Raw genomic sequence first — 25,474 nt, forward strand, 5'->3', positions numbered from 1 at the left:
TAGAAAATTACAAAGAAAAATGTTAAGTATACAGAGTTACAAACTTCTGATTTTTTTTTTTTTATTATTAAATGTATTTTGTTTCTTGGATGTTTCTGCATGAAAGAATCCTCAAGAGAAAACCATTTAACTATAGAGCTATGCCCTTGGTCCTGCAAAAATTACAATGTCCCCTTTGTCTGAATAAGGTAAGTATCCTTGTAAACCAAAATAAAATCAGGGCCTCTGCAGTCTTCCCCTAGTATGCACTCCCTCTCAGAAATCCAACATCCTCTTTTATGAAAGTTCACTATCATGCTTGCACATGACTTAGAAGACAATATTCTGACTGCAAAATCCACTCAGAACTGTAGATGTGGTAACAATCACTTTAATATCAAGCAGGTGACTGTTCACAAATAATTACCCCACTTCCTAAAAGCATTTCAAAAAGCTTGCTTTTTGGCTTTTGGCTCAGTTCTCTGAGGAACTCAGCTGGGTTTAACAGAAGCAGCAATGTGACCTTTCAGAGAGAAAACCAGACAAGCAGAATTCTGTATCTCACCACCTTGGCACACCATAATGAAGAAGTAACTTTGCTTTCATGTGCTCCTATCTCCCTCCTTATCCTTTGTCAAACCTGCCTAATCCTATTTCCAGCTCATTAGGAGATTCTACAAGTTTAAGACTATTCAAACACTGTCTTCACAAAACAAGGCCTTAGTGTTTACAAACTTCCACAAGAAATCCAGAAATTAAAAGAATAAAGGATTACTAGGAAGGCTGTCAAAGTTCGAGAGATTAAGCTAAAAGGAATACTGTAGTGTTACATATTATGTTCTCCTTACTACAGCAATGGCTCCTGAAATCCTGGAGGGATGTGAAACAGTGCAGAAGTTAATAGCCTCTGTCAGTGAGAGAATGCAAAAACTAAAAAAACACAACCCAAATTCAGATGGGTTTTCAGACTAACTTTCTGACCAGTATCTTGGATACATTCTGCCACCCTGGACCTCAAAACCCAAAATTATCAACGATACTCACTGTAAGTTCAGGAACAATATACGTCTAGATACTGATGAAAGTAATTGAAGCCTTTCGAGCAATTTCACTCTGAGAACATGGTACCTGCTGGAGGGCTACCTTCTGCTCTAACAGAAGCCTTGCAAGCACACTGCTTGAACCACAGACCTTCTAGTTAAATCCAAAGATGGTGTTTAGGTATTTACTAATTGCATTAACCCTACATAACATTATCTGACCTAACATTTCAATATAAACACAAAACTGACCTGCCCCTTCTGCAGGATTCTTTCTATTACCAGCACTGCAGGAATATCCGATTAGACTAATGGATAAGTATAATAACACCTAAGTGCAGGTTTACAGCGTTGGGTGTTGTTTTTTCCAACTGCCTCATCTCTCCAAACATAAGCTATGTAAAAACAATTTTATTCTAAATTGGTTGAGCAGCAGAGCAGTTAAGACATTATTTATACAGAATTAGTTTTAATTCACTTTAAATCCATGATTCCACTGCCTGAATTCAGGGAAAAAAAAAAAAAAAGACCAAGCACGTGTGCACGTTTGTATATGGAATGGAAATGCCAAGTATTACTTTTTTTTTTTTTTAAATACAAGATGATGACACGGTATATGAGTTATTTTATGCCTCGGATAGTACTTTTGTTGGCTTTTATTTTAAAAAGAGATTTATGGCTCTTCTGAGAAGGGCCAGGGCGCTACCAGAGGCTGGGAGAGTCTCCCCAACAGGTAGTTAAACCACAACCGGAATAGCTCACTCTTCCTGGCAGCCTGCTATGAAAACTTGCAGAACCCAAACCCGGCTACATGGCAGCGCCTATTACTCTCGGCGCTGACCCCGGCTGCTCCACCTCCGGGAGCAGGGGAGCCCCACGCCGTCGCGCTCGCCCTTTTCCCATGCAATGGGGCGGCGGGACTCCCGTCCCCGGGCACCTCAGCAGCGGAGGCAGCTTTCCTGCTGTAGCGGAACCGCGGGAAGAGAGGGCCAAACTTCTGCGGGAGTTCCAAAGGAGTGGGACACACTCTTCCCACCTGGAAGGCCCCCCTGCTCAGAGGCCGGGATGCGTTTAAGGGGAGTGGGGGGCCAGGAACGGGCCAGGCCCAGGGGACGCAGGGGTGGCTACTCACTGGTTGGTGGGGGGCGCGTTGAGTGGGATGGCCACCTCCTCCTCTTCGTACTCCGGCCCGTCCAGAGAGTCGCCTTCGTCTACAGTCCCTAGCCCCCCCGCTAAGGGTGGCGGCGGCGGCGGCAACGGGGGGAAAGTGGTGGTGCCTGAATCGGCCACCCGGGCCGCCTCCAGTGCCTGCCCCGGGCCACCCGCCGGAGCGGCAGGCCCAGTGCCCAGGTCCAGGATCCCCAGCACCGAGCACAAAGCTGGGCCACCCGGGGGGCCGGCTCCCGGGCTGCCGCTGCCGCCGCCACTGGGGCCGGGAGGGAAGGGGCCCTCCGGCCCCGGCCCCTTGCCCCGGCACACGGCGGGGTAGTGTCCCGGTTCCGCGGCAGCTGCCGCAGTCCCGGCTGAGGTAACCGAGCCGCCCTCCTCACTCCCGGCCTCAGCCGCCATCATGTTGAGCCTCGCCCCCCCTCCGACCCCCCTCCACCGGCCGCCGCACGCCGGAGGGGTGGCGACAAAGGGGGCCCGGCTTCCACCCCCCGCCCCGCCCTGGCGGGGAGCGGAGCCGGGACGAGGGCAAAACTTCCCCGGAGGAGACGGGCCACGAACAATACCCGGCTGGGTGGGGGCGCGGCAGCTCCGCAGGGCCCCGGCGCGGCTGCCGGGGAGCGGCTCCCCCGGCCCCGCGCTCCCTCCCCCAAGCCCGGCCGCGAAGCCAGCGAGAGAGCACCAACACACCACGCCTGCGCACCGCGAACCCCGGCACGCCTGCGCGGGAGAGCGGGCTGGAGTTCTCCTCCCGCAGGAATCGGCCCTAGCGGAGGCTTCCACCGGGTTCTGGGACAACAGCATCAAGGGACGTGGAGCTGTCGGAATGAGTCTAGAGGCCAGAGATGCTGCGAGGGCTGGAGCAGCTCTGCTCTGGAGACAGGCTGAGAGAGCTGGGCTGGTTCAGCCTGGGGAAGGGAAGGCTCCTTAAGGGGAGACCTTAGAGCAGCTGTCAGTGCCTAGAGGGGCTACAAGAAAGCTGGAGAGGGGCCTGTAGGGACAGGACAAGGGGAATGACTTTAACCTGACAGAGGGGAGACTGAGATAAGGTCTTAAATAGAAGTTCTTCCTTGTGAGGGTGGTGGGGTACTAGCCCAGGTCGCCCAGAGGTGCTGTGGCTGCCCCATCAAGGCCAGGGTGGGCGGGGTTTGGAGCAGCCTCGTTTATTGGAAGGTGTCCTTGCCCGTGGCCGGGGCTTGAAACTGGATGAGCTTTAAAGGCCCCTTCCAACCCAAAGCAGCCTGGGATTAAAGAGGACCTTTCGTTATGCTTCTTATTTGAAAACCATGGTATTCTGTCAGTAAGACTAAAAAAAGTATCCTAGCATCTACACTGTGCTTCTTGCCTTGAAGGAGTTGGGACTCCATTGCTGCTTAAACCTGCATTCTTCACACTATCTTCATCATTAATACTTGTGCTAACTTAAATGGGTTTACTTGGCACATCAGCTTCACCTCACCCATAACTACCTCTCTGTTCAAGAAAACATCGTGTGACATTACCAGACAATAGAACATGTAGGTATTTTAGGATTTATTTCCCTCCCACCCCCCACTGTTAAAAGAGCTGACAAATAGCGGCACGTTGACACTTGCATGTCTAGAATGTTCTCAGAAGGCAGCTAAACATTCAGGTTTTCAAAGCTTTGCTTTACCCAAAAGTATTGCATGAATTTTTCCTGAGGCCACTAAAACAAACTACTGCTCCCACTTTCACAGCTTCCCAGCCAACCTCTTTTTATCTGCTGAAATTAAGTTTTCATATCTTGCCTTCTAAAGGCAAATTCTCCTTCCAGTTACACCACTAAGATCTGTGGAATTATGCTGGGTTTGTGCCCAGTGTGAGTGAAAGAAGAGGCTAGCTCCACCAGCCCTTTTTTTCACAGCACTTTAACATGTTCATCCGCAGCTGTTTGTCTGTTTAAGGTTCTGCAGTTTCAACAGCGATCTCTTACAACTGATTTTGCATTACCACTTTCCATTGTTGTAATGTCAAACAGTGCTCTATCCTGCTACTTCCGTGGGTTTCTCTTTGCTGCTGGTTGCTTTCCCTCACAGATTTTTAAACAAAATTATTTTAATGCAGCCTTTTAGCTGTTTTGGTAGTGATATGCCTAAATACAGAAATGTAGTGTAATTATGTATAAGATGTCCTTGATGAGGCTGGCTTTTCTAAGTGCCTTCCAGGGCAGTAGCATGTGTATGGGTGCACAATGTGTATGAAGGCTAAAAGGACAGCTATGCTAAGGAGTTCATAGAATCACAGAATCAGCTGGGTTGGAAAAGACCTTTAAGATCATCAGCCTTTCCCCCAGCACTGCCAAGACCACCATTAAACCATGCCATTGATGGCCTCATCTACACAGTTTGTGAACACTTCTAGGGACAATGAGTCCCCCACTGCCCTGGGCAGCCTGTTCCAATGCCTGACCACCCTCGCTGTGAAGAAACTTTTCCTAATCTCAGATCTAAACCTCCCCTAGTGCAGCTTCAGGCTGTTACCTCTTGAATGGGGTAGTGTGGCTGAGGCAGTCCTTCAGGAGGTTTATTTTGGGGAAGGCACTTTTAAATTTGGCAAGGATTCTGCAGAAAGAGGGCTTCTAGTGAGATCAGATAACCTGTTGTATCTCGGCGACTGGCACAACATTTCTGTTCACTTTGCAGGCAAATTGCCTGGGTTGCTCTGTGCTGCAGGTAATACAAATTACCCTGCATTTCCTCCTTCTTAAATTGAGTCCAGTTACCCAAGCCTTCATGGGACTTAATTTACATGAATATATTTGGGTGAAGGAACAAATATATTTTTCTTGATACTTCTCATCTTTTTCTGAAATCCCCAGTGTAAATGATGCTAGGATAGTTAGTCTATCCCCGCAGTATGCATGGAATCAGGTTAGATTCTCTGGAAAGCCTATTTGCATGTTCCACAGAGTCAATTTGCAGGATAGTGAATCTGGGATTATACATGATTTCTTCTCTGCCAGCTGTTGGGTGTGATGTCCCTTACACTTGGACTATAATTGAAATGTCAGAGCACAGGCAGATTACGATTTTTCTGACCTAACTTAAAGACCGATCTGTAGAAAGGCCAAAACTGAGTCTTGACCGGTAGAAGTACATTGTTGCATGTATGTTAATGCTGCCATTAAAACTACCTGCTCATTTGTTGATTTATGGTAAATAAAATCCTTATCTCAGGATTCTGGCCATGGAAGACTTACAGCCTGTGCTGTTCATGTAAATAAGACTGAGTGGTCCCAGGCACTTGAATAACGGTTGTCTGCAGAGTCCAGGGTGTAGTAACCTTTTCTGCTCTTCCTGTGAGCATATCACAGGCTAACAGTCAGTATACCAGTTGGCTTGAGACCCCCTGCATACTCACAGGGAAGCTTCATCCACTAGTGTGGAGTACATGCAGCCATAATTGTCATTATTTTATTGATAGTGACAGCTGTCTTTCACACATCTAAGAGTTTGGGGTCCAAAACTAACTCTTCCAGTGTAGTTGCAGGTGAATTTCAGTGGCATTGAGGCCTTTGAACAACACTAGTATATCAGAGACCCTTTTTTATGTAGGATACATGTGCCATACCACTCATAACACTGTTTGGACTGGTCTAATTGTATGTACCATAATGATGGCAGTGGTGAGATGTTCCATACAGTGATTAAGAACTCAAGTTTTCAGGCTGGGTTTGTCACTAATTTGCATGGCCTTGGGCAAGTCATTTGAACAAGGTTACACTTTCTCCATCAGTAAAGTAAGAAGCTATTTCACAGATGTGTCAGAGGATTAATTGGGTTTTTTACCACATTTGGAAGCTGTTAAACATAATGCTTATTAGAATGAAAAGCCAAGTGAAGTGAATGATGCAGTATTTCAGTCATTTACAGAGAAAGCATAACTTGAACCATGGATACAAACACAGTTGTATCCTTCAGTTTCACTCCTTATTTCAGCACAAAACTTCTCCTCCTCCTCTCCTCCTTTTCTACTTTCCTCCTCTCTTCCTCTCATCCTATACTCCTCTCCTCTCTGTGCAGTTTATTTCCACTTTTCCAAAGTGTTCTCCTATCTCAGAAATAAATGGCAGCAGGGAAATTGTTGTTCTGTTGCAGGGTGGATTGGTAAAGAGAGCAGCCTTCCTGTAATGAAGAATCTGGAATGCTCCAACTATCCAGTTCTTCCCCTTGTACTCCCCAGTATATAAGGAACAGGTACAGACTCAGTGCTAATTCTTCCTACGTGCATAGCTGTTACAAACTGACAGAGGCCACATGTATTGCTGGAAAGGTGAAAATATGAGCAGAGTCTGGGCAAGAACTTGAATGCTAATAATTTTATTTCCTGTAGCTTAAATTGTTTGCTTCTATCTGATTTATTTTTGTTGGATAAAGCTGACTGGGTTCTCAGGCTGATTATTGTAGGGTAATCATTGAGCAGTCATCATCATTGTCTGTATTTAATTTTAGATCTGTGCTGTCAATTCTCCCATGTTCATGGTACAAATTAGAAGCCTTTGTTTGCACTGAATATTTTGTTTGTATTGCATCTGTGAGTAGATCATTAGTGATAAGCTATTTTTAGCATATTTCCCTTCATTTTAGATCAGTGGTTTTCAAACGTTATTTTAGTTTAATGACTTTGTGATTATTATTGATTTTCAAGAACATCTTTGTCACCTGAGAAACAATCTCTCTAAGATTCCAAATTCTTCCATAACCTATTGTCCCTGCTCATTTTGTGTAGTTTCCTATCCTTTCAAACAAATGTTTAAGCTGGAGATGAATGAAGTCCCCATAAAAGACTATAGTCTACATGAGTACAGAATTTGTATCCCATTGTCATGGTTTAAACCCTAGCCAGACAGCTTGTTCACTCACTCACAGTGAGTGGCGCCAGGCTGACAGCAACCGAGGCCCCCCCCCCCCTCCCCCCCCAGGCTCTCTCCTTCCCCACTCCCGGAGGAACGGGGAGGAGGATCGAAAGAGTGCAACTCCTACGGGTTGAGACAAGAACAGTCCAGCAACCAATGTACAACACAAATCACCACCGCTACTACCAACTACAACAATGATAAGGGAAAATAACAAGGAAAGACAATACAATACCACCGGCCAAGAAACAAGTCCCACCCGGAAGGCCGTGTCCTTCTGGGTAACTCCCAGTTACCCCCCACCCCGGCCATGATGTGCTGTGGTATGGAATACCTCTTTGGCTAGGCTGGATCAGGCGCCCTGTCTCTGCTGCCTCCCAGCTTCCCCTCCTCCCTGGCAGAGCATGAGCCTCACAAAGTCCTTGATTAGGGTAAACATCACTTAGCAATAACTGGAAACATCAGTATCACCAACACTGTTCCCAGGCTGGAAGTCAAAACACAGCACTGCACCAGCTACCACAAAGGAGAAACCTGACTGCTACTGCTGAACCCAGGACATTATCCACCCCTTATTCCATACCATTCACGTCATGCTCAGATCCCACATTGTCAATACACCATCGCTCTCCCACATATATACATCCATATACACACAGACCAAGAGAAAAAGATCATTTTCTTAGTGCATGGACCAATCCCTATAATGCTGCCGAGTCCATTCAGTCCGTGATGTCAGGTTCCATCTCTTGTAACAGTCTTTCAGGGCAGGAAAGGCTGTGTGCAGTATTGGATCGTTGCCTGCTGATGCTGATCGTTCCTTTACTGCGGAACTCATCCGGTTCTATCAAAGTTCATTCTCTGTTGGGATGATGGTTGGAGGGAAGTCAGGGCTGATCACTGGTGACCTGGAGACATCTAGTTGATGAGCTATAAAAGTATTAAACAGCAGGCAACAGCATACAATTAAGTTAATTGGCTGTTTTCCCCTAAAACCAAATCCCCTTGAGGTATACATCGGACTTCCCCATCTTCCCGCATTACCCACCAAGTATATCCAGGTCCCTGAGCAAAAGCAATCCCACGAGTGGGTTTGCCTTTACCTGAAGCAGGAATAACCTAGACTGTCTTCCCCAGCACATTCTTCATATGCACCATCGGAACTTTGCCCCCCTCTACAATATGTAAAAGTTCTGACTGGGCTGGGCCGGCCCTGTTGGCAGAAACTGAAAAATTCATCCTAGGATGGAAGATCTGTAGGAACTAACCTTAAAGTAGAAGAATAGGATACTAAACTATCCCAATGTAATACTTAAAGGAACTTGTTCCATGGGATTATGTACATAAGGAAATAGTAGTCTTCATATACAGAATGGATACTTTAGATGTGCAAATATGACCTCAGACACAGTTACCAATTTATTTTTATGTCTCATATGCAAATGCTGGTTTCTGTACAGACAGAAGTGTACACACAAATCTTGTGGGTACAGTGTGAGCAGCCATTTGAAAAATTACTGGCTTTATGCAGATCTGATGTCCATGAAAGTAGATCTAGCTACATCTTACTAAACTCACATCTGCTACTCAGAACAGTATTTCCTTCCCCAGTTTTTCAGTTTTCAATGACACTGTTCATTTAGATGTTAATTTAAAAATATAGGTCAGAAAGTTTATTATTTTCTGGTAACCAGAAACTTTCAATTAAAAAATTAAAAAATTAAAAGTTTCCACTGTTATTGTTTTATGAGCTCCACTATATAAATATTCCTTGAAAAGATCAATATACAGCTATTTGTTGCCTATATCCCAGCTACGTCTAGAACTACTGTATTTAAATTTTACTCTTGTTCTAGTAAGCAAGGATATTGATTTCTACTATCCATGCAGAATATGAGCCAGCTGAGTAATATATGCACTATAGTATTCTATTGATTTTTATATGTTATGCATGTAATTTCATTTACAGAACACCTGTTAGCTATGTCTGACATACATATCCTTTACTTAAATACAAAATATAGGTAGGTATCTTATATCAAGTCACTGCAACCAATAACCACAAACTGAGAAATTATTTGATTGAAACTAATGCAAATGATATGTTCCTCAGTGGTGTGATTAACTATTTGCTTAACAGAACCAGGGTAAACCTCATGAAAAAAAACCCCAAGCTTGAAACGAGAGACAGTGCCCCATGCAATAGCTGGGATCAGCCTGCAGAGGTTACATCATGGGTCTCAAAGGAAGCTCTGTAGGTATTACAAGTGTAATCACATTTTCCTGTTTGTTCATTCTTATCAGACTTTTTTCCTTTCCCTAGCCCCTGTAAAAGCACCTATACAAACATCCAAAGGATACCTAAACAGCTGCAAAAATACAGAGATGTTTATCAAAGTGTGAATTTTTGTCCATCAACAGATATAAACTGCACAAACCTAAGCTCAGTAATTACTGAGAACTCTTGGAAGTTAGCTGTAATTAACTAAGCAGGGAAAAATTTTTACATGTAAATTATTTTTCAAAATATGCAAAATATTTTTCAAATTAAAAATGGAAAAACTATTGTTTGTGCTTTTTAATACAGTTTTTCTCCTCTTCATACGGAAAAAAACAACTAACAAATCAGCTTCCCAAAATGAAGATGCTTTTAGCAATGCTTAAAAAGTAACTGTTCAGATATCTGTAAGTGGAGACACTCAGAGGCTCAGGAGAGAATTCATGCACATTTTACGTGAAGGCATTAATTACACATATAGATAAGCATAGACAGGTTTCTCTCACATTTAAATAGAGGTAATAATACATTTAAATTAGAAGACCACAGTGTTTATGTAAGGCTGACAGAGCATTCACGTGGTACTTGCTCCTATGCTACTTTAGTTAAAGAGGTGTTTTGCCACAAGTCATTCAGGGACACAAACGAGCTCTCAGAAAAGTGGAAAAATGTTGGTGCTGCTTAATTAATTAAGACAGCCAATCTGTCAGAGAGGATATTGGTAAGGACAAAAACATACATGAAAAATCATGTATGAAAAAATCACAAGCAGTTTTTCAAAGCAAATAAATGTACTAAAGTGTACCTTTCTGGTGGGTTTTTTTTTGGGTGTTTTTTTTTTTTCCCTTCCCAGTTTTTTATGTTGATTTGACTCTTGCAACATTTCCTTTGGAAAAACACACCATTTGCATGGCTGGTCTATTTTCTGGGCTCTGTGTCCACTTTGGCCTTGCAGTTGCTGTTCTATTTCAGATAGAACACACACCATGGCAGCTACAGCTGCCATGCAGTATTACATGAAAAGCACACTCCCACTTGCCTTCTGTGTGCCAAGTCACTTCTGTGACTGAAACTCCTCTTTTTTCATCTGCAGCACACATGAGGTTTATAGATGGCAATTATCTAACAATAGATGGCAATTATCTAACAAGAGTCTTCCTCAGGAATGCCAGATACGTAATTTGGAGTTTGTGTTCCACTTACTGATCAGTTTCATCCAGTCTCTAGGCTGGTTCTTGTATTTTCAGGTTTGCCTGTTAATGAAAACACCACACTTACAATTCCAAGTTAGTACCAAGCCAGGGCTGTGTAAAATCTTGCTCTGGAAAAAGCTGGCACAGGTACACCTAGATTTGAATTTGCTTTGCCTGAAAAAGCAGCCTATCTCTGAAATGTGCTGCTTTGTCATATTTTGCCAGATATGAGCTGATAGTTACTGAGAAGTAACAATTACAACTAGAAAATCTGCATCTAAGCAGCAGTAAGATTTTCATTATCTGTGCCTGGTTTTAAAACAACTGCTGCAGGAGGTTTATGTGAAGTGCTAGGACGTCACTCTAAACTCTACTGGTGAAATGGATCCAAAAGCCAAACCACAGTGGCTTTTCTAAAAAGCAAAATCCTGCAATATCCTAAAAAGGGGCATTGATGACTATACATTTTCTCATACACATACAGATATGATAGAAAAGTATTTGTCTACAGGAAAATACAATAAGCAGAACAATTTGAGTATTCTGATGTACTACTCCATTGGTCTTCCTCTACACAACTTCATATTTTCACACTCTTACGCTATGTGAATGCCATTACTGTTGCTTAAAGTGGTTGTCTCTGAATAATTAACTTGCTGATACACTATATAACCCAAGATGAACATTCATTCAGGTCAATATAGTATGTTTCCATCATCATGTCACAAAACACCATGTTAAATTTCAGGAAGAGGGCAAAATGGTCTGAACTAGAAATGTATCAAATTGAAAAATGCAGTAGAAAATACACAGGTTTTCTGAAAATTCATTGGTACTATGGTAATAATTATAGTAAAATTTGTACTTGCATCAGTGTCCTACACTCAAAACAAAGAAACAGGTTTTTTAAAAGTCAACAGAAAGACAATCACCCTTTGGTTAAACTATTAAGCTCTGCACAGCATTTAAATGGTGTGGCATAGAAACTGCATACTTTCAAATTCTCTAGAAAACTAATGCAAGAGTTTCTGAGCAAATCTATCAGGATGTACAAATAGTAAAGGTAGGAAAAGGAATTTCCATCAAAGTTCACAACTAGAATGACTGGGTTGAAGTGTGGCCAGACTGCTGTAAACAAGGAACAAGATTTGCCAGGAAGAAAAGATACTGATCCTCAATGGTCTAACTAACATAATGCTTCAGACTCAAAGACATGTTGTGGAGAGGCTGAGTATGAAAGTGTCACATCAATTTGTTTCTGAAAGGAAGATTTGCTGTGTGCACTGAGGGCTCATGAAAAGGGACTGAAATACCACATCTACTTACACCCATTAAATACACAAAATTAGGGGGGAAGAACTGAACACTTCTTTTCCAGTTGCAGCCTGAAGTAAAGCAAGCAAAAAACCTATGCCTCTATGTAATGGTGCTGTTCTAAAATTGAAAAGAGGAAGTGAACAATTACAGGCAACTACAGAAAAGCTTTTTAGCCATTTCGGAAAGCAGAAAACATATGAAAAGAACAGTATCTCTTACTATTAAAATTATTACCTCAAGGTAATTGTTCACAAATATTTTGGCATCTGCTTAAGAGAAAAAGAAAAAAAAGGTATACTGATCCAACAGTAATTTCTTAATTTTAAAGTCACATATATATACTGACTCTTAAAGATGGGTGTCCTGCGTTCCGCAGTAGCAGTCATGTTTCTCCTTCGTGGCAGCTGGTGCAGTGCTGTGTTTTGACTTCCAGCCTGGGAACAGTGTTGGTGATACTGATGTTTTCGGTTGGTTGTTGCTAAGTGATGTTTACCCTGACCAAGGACTTTGTGAGGCTCATGCTCTGCCAGGGAGGAGGGGAAGCCGGGAGGAAGCAGACGGGGCGTCTGAACCAGGCTAGCCAAAGAGGTATTCCATACCACAGCACATCATGCCCGGGGTGGGGGGTAACTGGGAGTTACCCAGAAGGACATGGCCTTCCGGGTGGGACTCGTTTCTTGGCCGGTGGCATTGTATTCTCTTCCCTTGTTATTTTCTCTTATCATTGTTGTCGTTGGTAGTAGCGGTGGTGATTTGTGTTGTACATTGGTTGCTGGACTGTTCTTGTCTCAACCCGTAGGAGTTGCACTCTTTCGATCCTCCTCCCCGTTCCTCCGGGAGTGGGGAAGGGGAGACCCCCGGGGGGGCAGGGGGCCTCTATTGCTGTCAGCCTGGCACCACTCACTGGGAGTGAGTGAACAAGCTGTCTGGCTAGGGTTTAAACCACAACAGTTCTTTTTGGCGCTCAACGTGAGGCACGAGGGGTTGAGATAACGACAGACCTGACTGGATTAATAGTCACTCGTCACAACGCTGATTTATTGCCTCTCAAGGTTGTTCCTCTTGATCTCACAGTTTCAGTATATCATACCTTACTTCCCTCCGGTATTTGCTGTAGTAGTGTTTTTCAAGTGTGGGGTTGGGCTAAGGTTTTTGTCTCGTTGTACTTTATGGTAATGACTTGTAATACAATAAAATCATTGATCATGAAACTGATCTGGCTTATGTTCCCAATGTGGTCACCATCTTTACACTTTGGGAGGTATATAATAGAAGTGCTTAGCAATTACACATCTTTTTTCTCCTTCTCAGGTGCTCAACCTGTGAAGGAGACATCCTTTTACCCTCCCAGTCCTCCCCCCGGACCATTTACATTTGAGAGTTTTGAATTTTTTGAATGGCCTTTTAATGCTGTTGAGACTTGTTTGCTGATCATCATGGGAATCACCATGCTAGCGCGCATACAGAGTGTGTTTTGCCCATGACTTAATTCAGGAGTTAAGCAGAGTCAGGTTTGGGTCTTGCCTGGGGTCAGGCGACAATGTAGGAAGACCAAGAGAATTTCCCTGAGGCTGGACAGCCATGAGTGGCAGGGTGTGTGGGATAGTATGGGCAAGTATCTAGGTCAGTGGGCCCCTCCAGTACTTTGGAATTTCACTACCGAACAACTGCAAAATCCAGAAGAATTAATAAAACACTTAAATGAGGTGTGTGGTCATTCTGGCCATACCAGAGAGGGACAAATCATGGCAACGTGCTGGGGCTTGGCCTGTGCTTACAGGGCCTTGTTCAACACTATCCAGCACCTTCAAAAGGAAAAGGATATTGGCGGATCTGAGGGCAAAGCAACATTCAGCGCAGCTACTCCAGCTCCAAGCACAGCAGATGCACCACCCCCAGCAACAAGTGCAGTCGCTACTCAAACTTTGGCTGCAATGAACAGCACAGCTACCCCAGTAGCAAGTACAGCAGCTGCTCAAACTTTGACTGCAACAGACAGCGTGGTTACCCCAGCTCCAAGCACAGCAGCTACACCACCCCCAGCAACAAGTACAGTTGCTACTCAAATCACAGTGATAATTACCGCAGCCAAACCAGAGGACCAATTCATACCAATATCAGTTGCCCCTGTACGCAAGAGAAAAAGCAAAAAAAGAGGCAAGAAAGGTGAAACAAGATGAAGAAACAATGAATTCACCACCCGGTCTAGCATCTGATCAGGAGTCATCATCACATGATGAAGAAGAAGAAGAGGTAACTTCTCGACCTCGGACCTCAACCAAGCTACGGAATATGCAAACAGATTTTACCCGTCAAGCAGGGGAGCACATCATCACCTGGTTACTCCGATGCTGGGACAATGGGGCCGATGGTCATGAACTAGAAGGTACAGAAGCCAAACAGTTGGGATCACTTGCTAGAGAAGGGGGAATTGACAAAGCAATTGCAAGAGAGAAAAAGTCCCTCAGTCTTTGGAGGTGGCTCTTGGCAGCTGTGAAAGAAAGGTTTCCATACAAGGACGATGTTATGAGTCGTTCGGCCAACTGGACTACTATAGACAAAGGCATTCAGTCTCTGAGGGAATCAGGCATCGTCGAGATGCTCTATCACATCAAGCCGAATAACGGGGATACACCCATAGATCCAGATGAAGTTGAATGTACAGGACCCATGTGGCGAAAACCTACACGGAATGCACCGTCATCATATGCCCATTCACTGGCAACAGTAACCTGGAATGACATAGTACCACTAACAGTGGATGAAGTAGTTCATCAACTGCAAGAGTTCGAAGACAATCTCACCCCTTCCATCATTTCAACTGTGGAAAAACTGTCCCAGGACCTCAAACAATTGAGGGACAATCCATCTGATTTATCCAGCTCCTCACGTGTACCAACACACGTCTCAGCTATTAACAAAAGGCGTCCTATTGTTCGAGAGAGGAGGTACAGGAGGTATACGCCATGGGCTACCCTATGGTTTCACCTGCTGGATCATGGAGAAGACATGACAAAGTGGGATGCAAAACCTTCAGCTTTGGAGGAACGGGTGAGTGAACTGAAGAGGGGAGCAAGGGCCAAGACTGATCGTCCCATGAGATCTATGGCTTTGGTCTCTGGTGATCAGTTTCCCAGATGGAGTGAAAGAGCTGATTTTACTCCAGCTCCTGTGATAACGAAGAATAATCCCTTTTACCATGACTTAAGTGTCCAACGCTGTGATGACCATTAGAGGGGCCCTGCCTTCAGCCAGGTGGAGGTAGGGGACAATCGGATTTACTGGACTGTGTGGATCAGATGGCCTGGCACATCAGTCCCACAGAGGTATAAGGCTCTAGTAGATACCGGTGCACAGTGTACCCTGATGCCATCAAGCTGTCAAGGGGTGGAACCCATCTATATTTCTGGAGTGACAGGAGGATCCCAAGAGTTGACTGTGCTGGAGGCTGAAATCAGCCTGACTGGGAGGGAATGGCAAAAGCACCCAATTGCTGAGGTGAGTAGATTGAGAGAGGACGTCTGCAACACCGGAATCGAGCAGGGAGAGATCAGCGTCCAAGAGCCTCAACTCAGAGCGCCAAAAGCCATTGAGGAGGAAGCCTCAAGTCCTCGACAGGACTTGCCCAGGAGCCGGCAGCTCAGCTCTCGCGAGCAGCTGACTCAAACGGGGCGGAGCCAGGAGGCTCGGCGGCAGCTGTGAGCGGTTAAAAACCTGCCCAGGGAGCGCGGCAGTTCAGAGCGGGTCGAGGCAGTTTGCGCGGCAGTTCACGCGGGCAGGCGAGTGGGGTGACCGCCTGATCAAGAGGACTCGACTGGAGCGCAGGAGGAGGAAGGACTGCTTGCTTGTGCAAGGAGACGTAGACGGACCGATCGACCAGATAGATCATGGTCACCACTCGATCAAAACCTGTAGTTAGGAATAACGTGGGTACCCAGGCTGAGCCTTCCTGCAGACATGCGGCCGTGCAAGTCTCTGGCTGCAGAGAATGCCTGAGCCCGGCACTTGTACTGGAGAGAGCCAGTGACACTGCTTGTGTGCTATCACACAAGAGAGCTATCAGAGAGTGAAAGTGAAATAGATTGGTGGAGCCACACCCTAAGGCAAGGGCAGAGGGAAGTGGTTGAACAAGTGATAGATCCTCTTCTCTCCTACCATCAGACAGAAGGAGTAAACTTAAGGGACAAGGAAGTATGGAGGGAGGTCCTTCCTCGGAGAGGTAAGCGAAAACCCTCGCAATCCCTTCCTTCCTCCCAGTTGCCCTTGAGTAACAGGTATGAGGTCTTGGAACTACAGGGCCAGGTAAATGGAGATGGAGGGGTAGATCCATCCAGTAAGTCACCTAGGGCTTGTCACTCACCCCCATGCCTTAGAACTTCCTCAACCAAGAAGAAAAGAAGAGTAATTGTGGTGGGTGACTCCCTTCTGAGGGTAACAGAAGGGCCCATTTGTCAACCTGATCCATCCCACAGGAAGTCTGCAGCCTGGGGCTCGGATTGGAGATGCTAAAAGGAAACTCTCTGATCTGGTGCAGCCCTCTGACTACTATCTGCTGCTGTTTTTTCAGGTTGGCAGTGATGAAATTATTACAAGGAGGGCAAGGGCAATGAAGACAGACTTCAGGGCCCTGGGACAGCTGGTTAGAGGGTCTGGAGGGCAAGTGGTGTTTGCCTCCATACCTGTTACAAGCAAAGGTGAAGAGATAAATAGGAAGAGACTGCAGATCAATGTATGGCTACAGGACTGGTGCCAAAGGTAGGGGTTTGGGTTTTTCAATCATAGGCTGCTATATGAGACACCTGTTTGCTGGTGGCAGGTGGGATACATCAGTCCCAGAGGGGGAGAATGTTTCTGGGGCAGGAGTTAGCAGGGCTCATTGACAGGGCTTTAAACTAGATAGGAAGGGGGAAGGGGAGATAACTGGGCCTGTTGAGGACAAGCCCAAGAGAAACATGCTAGGGCTTGAAGAATGGCAGACTAGGGAGAACTCTCAATCTACTGTTTCATTTGAGGGAAAGGGTAGTTGTTTAAACCCTGTCCTGCAGGGGAAAAAGGGTACCAGGGCAAGAGTTAGTAGAGCTCACTCACAGAGCTCTAGGTTAGATTTGAAGTGCAAGGGGGTTGTAGCTGGGTTTGAACTCGTGGGGCAATGTTCTAGTATGAATGAAGACCAGAAGGCCTCCCGCCTTCCAAGGGTGCCACTAGTGTGCTCAGCTCGCTCCCTGAAATGCCTGTACACCAGTGCACGCAGCATGGGGAATAAACAGGAAGAGTTAGAAGTCTGTGTGCGGTCTAAAGGTTATGACCTGGTGGCAATTACAGAGACATGGTGGGACGGCTCACATGACTGGAATGTGATTATGGATGGCTATGTCGTTTTTAGGAAAGATAGCTCAGCAAAGCGAGGTGGTGGACTTGCTCTTTATGTGAGAGAGAGACTAAAATGTATTGAGTTCTGTCCAGGGGCAGATGAGGACCAAGTGGAAAGTCTGTGGGTGCGAATTAGGGGACAGGCTGGTACGGGTGGCACAGCTGTGGGGGTCTGTTATAGACCTCCTGATCAGGACAAAGGAGTTGATGAGGCTTTCTACAGGCAATTGAAAGCAGCCTCATGACTACATGCCTTGGTCCTTATGGGGGATTTTAACTACCCTGATATTTGCTGGAAGACTTGCACAGCCAGTCATTCACAGTCTAGGAGGTTCCTCCAGTGCATTGATGATAACTTCTTAATGCAAATGGTGGATGAACCAACTAGGAGAGGAGCGCTGCTGGATCTGGTACTCACCAACAGGGAGGGTCTGGTTGAAGTAGTGACGGTCAATGGCAGCCTGGGCTGCAGTGACCATGAGATGGTGGAGTTTAAGATCTTGTGTGGGAGGAATAGAATACCTAGCAAGGCCACATTTCTGGATTTCCAAAGGGCAAACTTTGGCCTCTTCAATCAATTGCTAAGGGAAGTATCATGGCAAAGGGTACTAGGTGGTAGAGGGGCTCAAGATAGTTGGTCAGCATTCAAGAACCACTTCTTCAAAGCTCAGGATCAGAGTGTCCCAATGAGTAGGAAGTCAACTAGGGGAGCCAGGAGACCAGCATAGTTAAACAAGGAACTGCTGGGCAAACTCGTATGGAAAAAGAGAATCTATGGATTATGGAAGGAGGAGCTGGCCACTTGGGAGGAATATAGGACAGCTGTTAGAGGATGTAGGGAAGCAATTAGGACAGCTAAGGCCTCCTTGGAACTTAATCTGGCAAGTCGGGTCAAGGACAATAGAAAGGGCTTCTTCAAATACATAGCGAATAAAACTAACAGAAGAAGCAATGTAGGCCCACTGCTGAATGAGGTGGGTGCCCTGGAGACCGAGGATATAAAGAAGGCAGAGGTGCTGAATGCCTTCTTTGCCTCTGTCTTTACTCCTGCAGACTCTCCCCCGGGGACCCAGATTCCTACAGCCCCGGAAGGAGTCAGGATAAAGGAGGAGTTTGCTTTGGTAGATAAGGATTGGGTTAGGGATCAATTAAGTAATCTGGACATCTATAAATCAATGGGTCCGGACGGAATACACCCGCGGGTGCTGAGGGAGCTGGCGGAGGTCATTGCTGAGCCACTCTCCATCATCTTTGGTAAGTCATGGGAAACAGGTGAGGTGCCTGAGGATTGGAGGATGGCAAATGTCACGCCAGTCTATAAGAAGGGCAAGAAGGAGGACCCAGGTAATTATAGACCGGTCAGCCTTACCTCCATCCCTGGAAAGGTAATGGAACAACTTATTCTTGACACCATCTCTAGACATATCAAGGATGAGGGGGTCATTAAGAGCAGCCAACATGGCTTTACCAAGGGGAAGTAATGTTTGACCAACCTTATAGCCTTCTATGAGCAAGTAACTAGGTGGATGGATGATGGTAGAGCAGTAGATGTGTTCTTTCTTGATTTCAGTAAGGCATTTGATACTGTCTCCCACAGCATCCTCATAGATAAGCTAAGGAAGTGTGGGCTTGATGATCAGGTAGTGAGGTGGCTCAAGAACTGGTTTAAAGGAAGAAGGCAGAGAGTTATGGTCAATGGGGCAGAATCTAGCTGGAGGTCTGTGACTAGTGGAGTCCCTCAGGGGTCGGTGCTGGGACCAGTGCTGTTTAATATTTTCATCAACGACCTGGATGAGGGAACTGAATGTACCCTCAGCAAGTTTGCTGATGATACTTTACTGGGAGGAGTGGCTGACACACCAGAAGGCTGTGTTGCCATTCAGCAAGACCTGGACAGGCTGGAGAGTTGGGCGGAGAGGAACTTGATGGAATTCAACAAGGGCAAGTGTAGAGTCTTGCATCTGGGGAAGAACAACCCCATCTACCAGTACAAGTTGGGGGCTGACCTGCGGGACAGTAGTGAAGGGGAAAGGGACCTGGGGGTCCTAGCAGATAGGAGGATGACCATGAGCCAGCAATGTGCCCTTGTGGCCAAGAAGGCCAGTGGCATCCTAGGGTGCGTTAGAAAGGGTGTGGTTAGTAGGTCAAGAGAGGTTCTCCTCCCCCTCTACTCTGCCTTGGTGAGGCCGCATCTGGAATATTGTGTCCAGTTCTGGGCCCCACAGTTCAAGAAGGACAGGAAATTGCTTGAAAGAGTCCAGCGCAGAGCTACAAAGATGATTAAGGGAATGGAACATCTCCCTTATGAGGAGAGGCTGAGGGAGCTGGGACTCTTTAGCTTGGAGAAGAGGAGACTGAGGGGTGACCTCATCAGTGTTTACAAATATGTAAAGGGTGAGTGTCAGGATGATGGAGCTAGGTTTTTTTCAGTCATGTCCAGTGATAGGACTAGGGGCAATGGGTGTAAATTGGAGCATAGGAGGTTCCCTGTGAACGTGGAAACACAGCCCTACCATTTGCCATGGACTGATCCAGACTGCACTGGAACAGGGGCAAGCTCCAGAACACCTGCAATACATTGATGACATTATTGTGTGGGGCGATAAAGTGGAAGAAGTCTTTGAGAAAGGGGGGAAAATAATCCAAATCCTGCTGAAAGCCGGTTTTGCCATAAAACAGAGTAAGGTGAAGGGGCCTGCACAGGAGATTCAATTTTTTGGGAATAAAATGGCAAGATGGACATCGCCAGATCCCCACAGATGTGATCAACAAGATAACAGCAATGTCTCCACCAACTAATACGAAGGAAACACAAGCTTTCTTGGGTGCTGTGGGGTTCTGGAGAATGCACATCCCAAATTACAGTTTGATTGTAAGCTCTCTCTATCATGTGACCCGGAAGAAGAATGATTTTAAATGGGGCCCTGAGCAACAACAAGCCTTTGAGCAAATTAGACGCGAGATAGTTCATGCAGTAGCCCTTGGACCAGTCCGGACCGGGCCAGATGGAAAAAATGTACTGTACACCACAGCCGGGGACCATGGACCTACCTGGAGCCTCTGGCAGAAAGCTCCAGGGGAGACTCAAGGTCAACCCCTCGGCTTTTGGAGTCGGGGATATAAAGGATCTGAGGCCAGCTATACCCCAACTGAGAAAGAGATATTGGCAGCCTGTGAAGGGGTTCGAGCTGCTTCAGAAGGGATTGGCACTGAAGCAGAGCTCCTCCTGGCATCCCGGCTGCCCATGCTGGGCTGGATGTTCAAAGGCAGGGTCTCCTCTACATATCATGCAACCGATGGAGGAAGTGAGCTGCACTAATTACACAATGGAAATCCCAGTCGTCCAGGCATTCTAGAAGTCGTCATGGACTGGCCAGAGGGCAAAGATTTTTGGAATGTCACCAGAGGAGGAGGTGATCCATGCTGAAGAGGCCCCACCATATAATAAACTGTCAGAAAGTAAAAAGCAATATGCCTTGTTTACTGATGGGTCCTGCCATACTGTGGGAAAGTATCGGAGATGGAAGGCAGCTGTATGGAGTCCTGGACGACAAGTTGCAGAAACTGCTGGAGAATGAATCGAGTCAGTTTGCTGAGGTGAAAGCCATCCAGCTGGCCCTGGACTTTGCTGAACGAGAAAAGTGGCCAGTACTTTATCTCTATACTGACTCATGTATGGTTGCAAATGCCCTGTGGGGGTGGTTGAAGCAATGGAAGCAGAGCAACTGGCAACGCAGAGGTAAACCCCTCTGGGCTGCTGCTCTGTGGAAAGATATTGCTGCCAGGGTGCAGAACCTGGTGGTGAGGGTACGTCATGTAGATGCCCATGTACCCAAGAGTCGTGCCACTGAGGAACACCAGAACAGCCATCAAGTGGATAAAGCGGCTAAGATTGAAGTGGCTCAGATGGACTTAGATTGGCAACATAAAGATGAATTATTTTTGGCCTGGTGGGCCCATGACACTTCAGGCCATCAGGGCAGAGATGCAACATATAGATGGGCTCATGATCGAGGGGTGGACTTAACAATGGACACTATTGCCCAGGTTATTCATGAGTGGGAAACATGTGCTGCAATTAAACAAGCCAAGTGGTCAAAGCCTCTTTGGTATGGAGGACGATGGTTGAAGTATAAATATGGGGAGGCCTGGCAGATTGACTATATCACACTGCCGACATCCTGCCAAGGCAAGCACCATGTGCTTACCATGGTGGAAGCAACCACCGGGTGGCTGGAAGCATATGCTGTGCCCGGAACACTATCCTGGGCCTTGAGAAACAGATTTTTTGGTGACACAGCACCCCAGAGAGAATTGAGTCAGACAATGGGACTCATTTCCAGAATAACCTTATAGACATTTGGGCCAAATAGCATGGCATTGAGTGGGTATATCACATCCACTACCACACACCAGCCTCTGGGAAAATTGAATGGTACAATGGGCTGTTAAAAACTACACTGAGAGCAATGGGTGGGGGAACTTTCAAGCATTGGGATGCACACTTACCAAAGGCCACCTGGTTGTTTCTCAATTAAAAAAAAAAAGAAACAAAATGTTAAAATCCAATATCCTAAAACCAATTCTTAGCTATCTTTGTTATAGAATATAAGGACTTAATTGAGACACACTGTATTAACCTGATGTAGAAATTAATAGCTGAAGTCTTGTGGTATGTACTGTGTAATTTCCCAGACTCCTGAACTTTTTGAATTTATATTAATCCAAATGTATACTTTAAAATACTCCACTTACTACTCTTTCCATTATTATTCTGTTTATTTCTTATAATAATATTTACTTGTATGAATTTTTTTAAACTAGTTGTATTTCTGTTGTTGACTTTAAAATCAGTTCCACGATAAGGAAACTGCTAGCAATAGAAGCATAAGTAATCCATAGATTTCAGGTATGGGTTAATTTATTCTACAGTAACCTAAACATAATCACACTCGATTTTAACATTGTGGATGAAATGCTTAGAGGTATTAAGCAAGAATTTACTATCTGATATCCCACTGTTCTGATTGATTTTAAGTTGGCTCTGATGTGATAGTGAAATCACTGCTGAACCTAACCACTTTAAAAGGGCTTAAAAGCCTAATATATGTGCTTCATCATGACATTCTTGAGGATGAGGAAGATGGGAGGAAATGTTGCATCTAATCTATGACATTTGCTACATGAGGACAGTTACTGTAGTAGCAGTTATCAGTTATAAATAGTATTACTTACACTTGACATTTAAATGATAACTTATATGTAGTGTTTATATTTAATCTGATTTTTTTTTCCAAGATGTGCTGGTATGTAGTTAGTTCATTTGCTGCTTCTGCAGCTTCCATGAATGTCTTTCCCACCTTCACTGACACAGTGCAGTCTGCAAGGATATCCATTTCCTCATAATCAGCAATGACGCATTCAGTTTTCTATTTATATACAGAGGAATGAAAGGTGCAACTGTTTAGAGAATTCTGTCAACCACAGAATAGTATAGTTAGAATATACAAAGCCTTGGCTGTATTCTGAAAAATGTTATGATGTAAACAGCAGTATATGCATAGGTTTTGCATCAGGAGCAGGGTCTAGCACAGGGAATAGAAAATTAGGGAAGGCTGGTAGCCTTCTGACTAATGAGAAATTGCAGTGTACGTGGTTAAAAGGAGTTTGTGAAACAAAGATCTGCCTTGGCATACACCAGGAATAAGTACATCTGGTCCCTGCACCAGGGGAGCACAGAGGCAACGTGATGGAAGGTTCCACTGTCAATAACATCAAGAAAGGTAGCAGTTTAGTAATACTTCAAAAAGAAGAGGAAGCAGATGATCTCGATATAGTGTAGTTGTTTTCCTGGGAGGTTTTGCTTTCTGAGAAAAGCAGCTTGCAACTAAAAGTGCTGCAAGCTAAAGGTATTTCTGCATTTGGTGGTTAGTGGTGGTTGGTAGAGCTTGCAGTGGACACTCACTGTCCCTCTGACATGAAAGGTTAGGGATGGGAAGTTTTCCTTTAGCGCTTGTAAGACAAGCTCCAGCCTATTTTCAACAGAGCTGCAGCAAATCAGCAGCCATTTTCTCTCCAGGAAACAAGTTTTTCTGGCTTCTGGCAAAATTAATGTGTGGTGATGGTCAGCAGTTCCACAGGGAATGAAGTGAGGCTGCCAGATTTCAGACAAGGTTAATGTTACATTTCTAATGGAATTAGAGCTGGCAGTGGGAGTGGGTCTTCACAGGAGCATATCTATGTAGGAATTTTGAGCCTGCTGCTCTGCCATTTAAAATCTGTTTTTCCCTGTGGGAAGACCTCTCTTCAGTGACAGATTAGCTCATGTGTCTGCACAAGAAAAGAAAGTGTCCCTTCTCACTGACGGAGGATGCTTCTTTACATTTGTGCTTCTGAGCTTTTGTGTATGAGTAGGAGAATTGTGGACTGACAGATCACCTCCTATGGTCACCTTCCACCCTTAATTGCCTTTAAATGGCTGGCAATTCTATGCTTCAAGTTAAAGCAGATTCTAATTGAAAAAGTTACGGGCTGGTGTGTGTATGTCAGAGGTTTACAGCAGCGCACATGGTACAGTTTCAGTCTACAATTCAAGTATAACTCATATTTCTGTAACTCAGATTTCCTCTGGAGAATTTATTCTTGTGGGAATGAAAAGTAATTTGCATTGACATACATTTGTTTAATTACATCTGTGCCAAACTTTCTAGAAATTCTGCATTTGCCTTCCAGCTCTTCTTTCTCCACCACATTACTGTCCTAACCAGCCAATCCACCTACTGGTATCACCTCTTTTTCTCAGGAAATAGAGTACCTGGACAACAGGAATGCCTGACATGACCTACAAGAAAGCTGGAAAGGGGCTTTTGACAAGGGCCTGTAGGGACAGGACAACAGGAATGGCTTTAACCTGACAGAGGGAAGACGGAGTTGAGATCTTAGGCAGAAGTTCTTCCCTGTGAGGGTGGTGAGGCCCTGGACCAGGTTGCCCAGAGAAGCTGTGACTGCCCCATCCCTGACAGTGTTCAAGGCCAGGTTGGATAGGACTTGGAGCAACCTGATCTAGTGGAAGGTGTCCCTGCCCAGGGCAGGGCGTTGGAACTGGATGAACTTTATAGACCCTTCCAACACAAACCAGTCTGGGATTCTGTGACCTTCTTGTCTGAATAACAGGGTTTGGCCATATTCTGCCTTTGTCCATCCTACGGGTTTGATATCAGCATAGCTAGAAAATACACTTTTAGTTAGACCTTTACCGTATCTCTTCACCTGAGCTAAGATCATAGATCTTATCATAGCCTAAGAAGACATGAAAGCAAATCCTACCTATGTGGCATATTTCAGAGTATTACCATGACAGTGAAGAAGCAAGATCGCAGATGAATTGCTATGCAGTGCTATAGTGAACGTAAGGTGCCAGCAACTACACAAGCAGCAATTTCTTATGAATTTGTTTTGTAAATTTCTGTGCATCTCTGTCTCTTCCACTTTCCTGCGTCCTCACCATTTCTTCTCTAAATACTGCCCGAGGAGGAGAAAGCATAAGATGTAGCAGGTTTTGAATCACTTTTGGACCATTTGATTGAAAGCCACATACAGAATTGAACCCTTTCTCTCAGTGGGGAGGGAGGAGAAGGAGTCTTTTGACCTTATCAATGTTTCCTGAAACTTCTGGAAAAGTAATTACTTCTGAGTCCTGGTAAAGACTGGGTTGACATTGGGCCATTAGGTTCAAACGCTGTTGGAGGAGTCAGGCATTTTTGCACACATGGAGCATGATCACATATCCTTAGAAAGGAAGGCCAGAAAAGATCACCTTAGAAATTATGTTTGTTGAAAGTTAAAGATACTGTTATGTGCTAGTGTGCTACATGCATAGAGGTAGGTGGTTCCACAGCATGTTTTTAAAGTATACAGAAAAGAGGTAGAAAGGGATATATCTCCAATATTTAAAAAAGAATCAACCAATCAGAAAAAACAAACAATCCAGAAGAGGTCCTGGGAAGAGAGAAACTGTACTAATATTATCCTGAGTCTTTGTAATGGGAATTTAATACTGCAGACCAATGCCTGAAGTGTCTGGGTTCTGAAAATCATTGATGTTAACTGCTGCTTGCTGTCTTACTTTGTTCTAAAAAGGCAATAGCGTAAGAGAAAAGGCTAATACAACTAAGGAAAAACTTGTAAGAATGTGAAAAGTTGGCTCAGCAATTCAGTATATTTTTGAAGAGACCAAAAGGAGAAAGAAATGGAC

General features: G+C 45.0%; 2 protein-coding genes across 2 annotated transcripts in view; both read right to left on the reverse strand.

Annotated features, from left to right (window-relative positions):
* The window catches only part of RASA1 (RAS p21 protein activator 1), a 61,024-nt gene extending 58,153 nt beyond the window's left edge, over window positions 1-2,871 (reverse strand). The window contains exon 1 of the mRNA XM_062605180.1: window positions 2,152-2,871. Coding sequence (XP_062461164.1) covers window positions 2,152-2,591 — 440 coding nt within the window. The 5' untranslated portion in view covers window positions 2,592-2,871. The remainder of the gene's footprint in view (window positions 1-2,151) is intronic.
* Window positions 1-25,474, reverse strand: part of LOC134156808 (cytochrome c oxidase subunit 7C, mitochondrial) — a 575,449-nt gene that overhangs the window by 381,446 nt on the left and 168,529 nt on the right. The window lies entirely within an intron of this gene.

Source organism: Pezoporus occidentalis, unplaced genomic scaffold (assembly GCF_034315485.1).
Source record: "Pezoporus occidentalis ecotype Australia unplaced genomic scaffold, CSIRO_AGI_Poc_V1 ctg90, whole genome shotgun sequence".
Taxonomy (NCBI): Eukaryota; Metazoa; Chordata; class Aves; order Psittaciformes; family Psittacidae; genus Pezoporus; species Pezoporus occidentalis.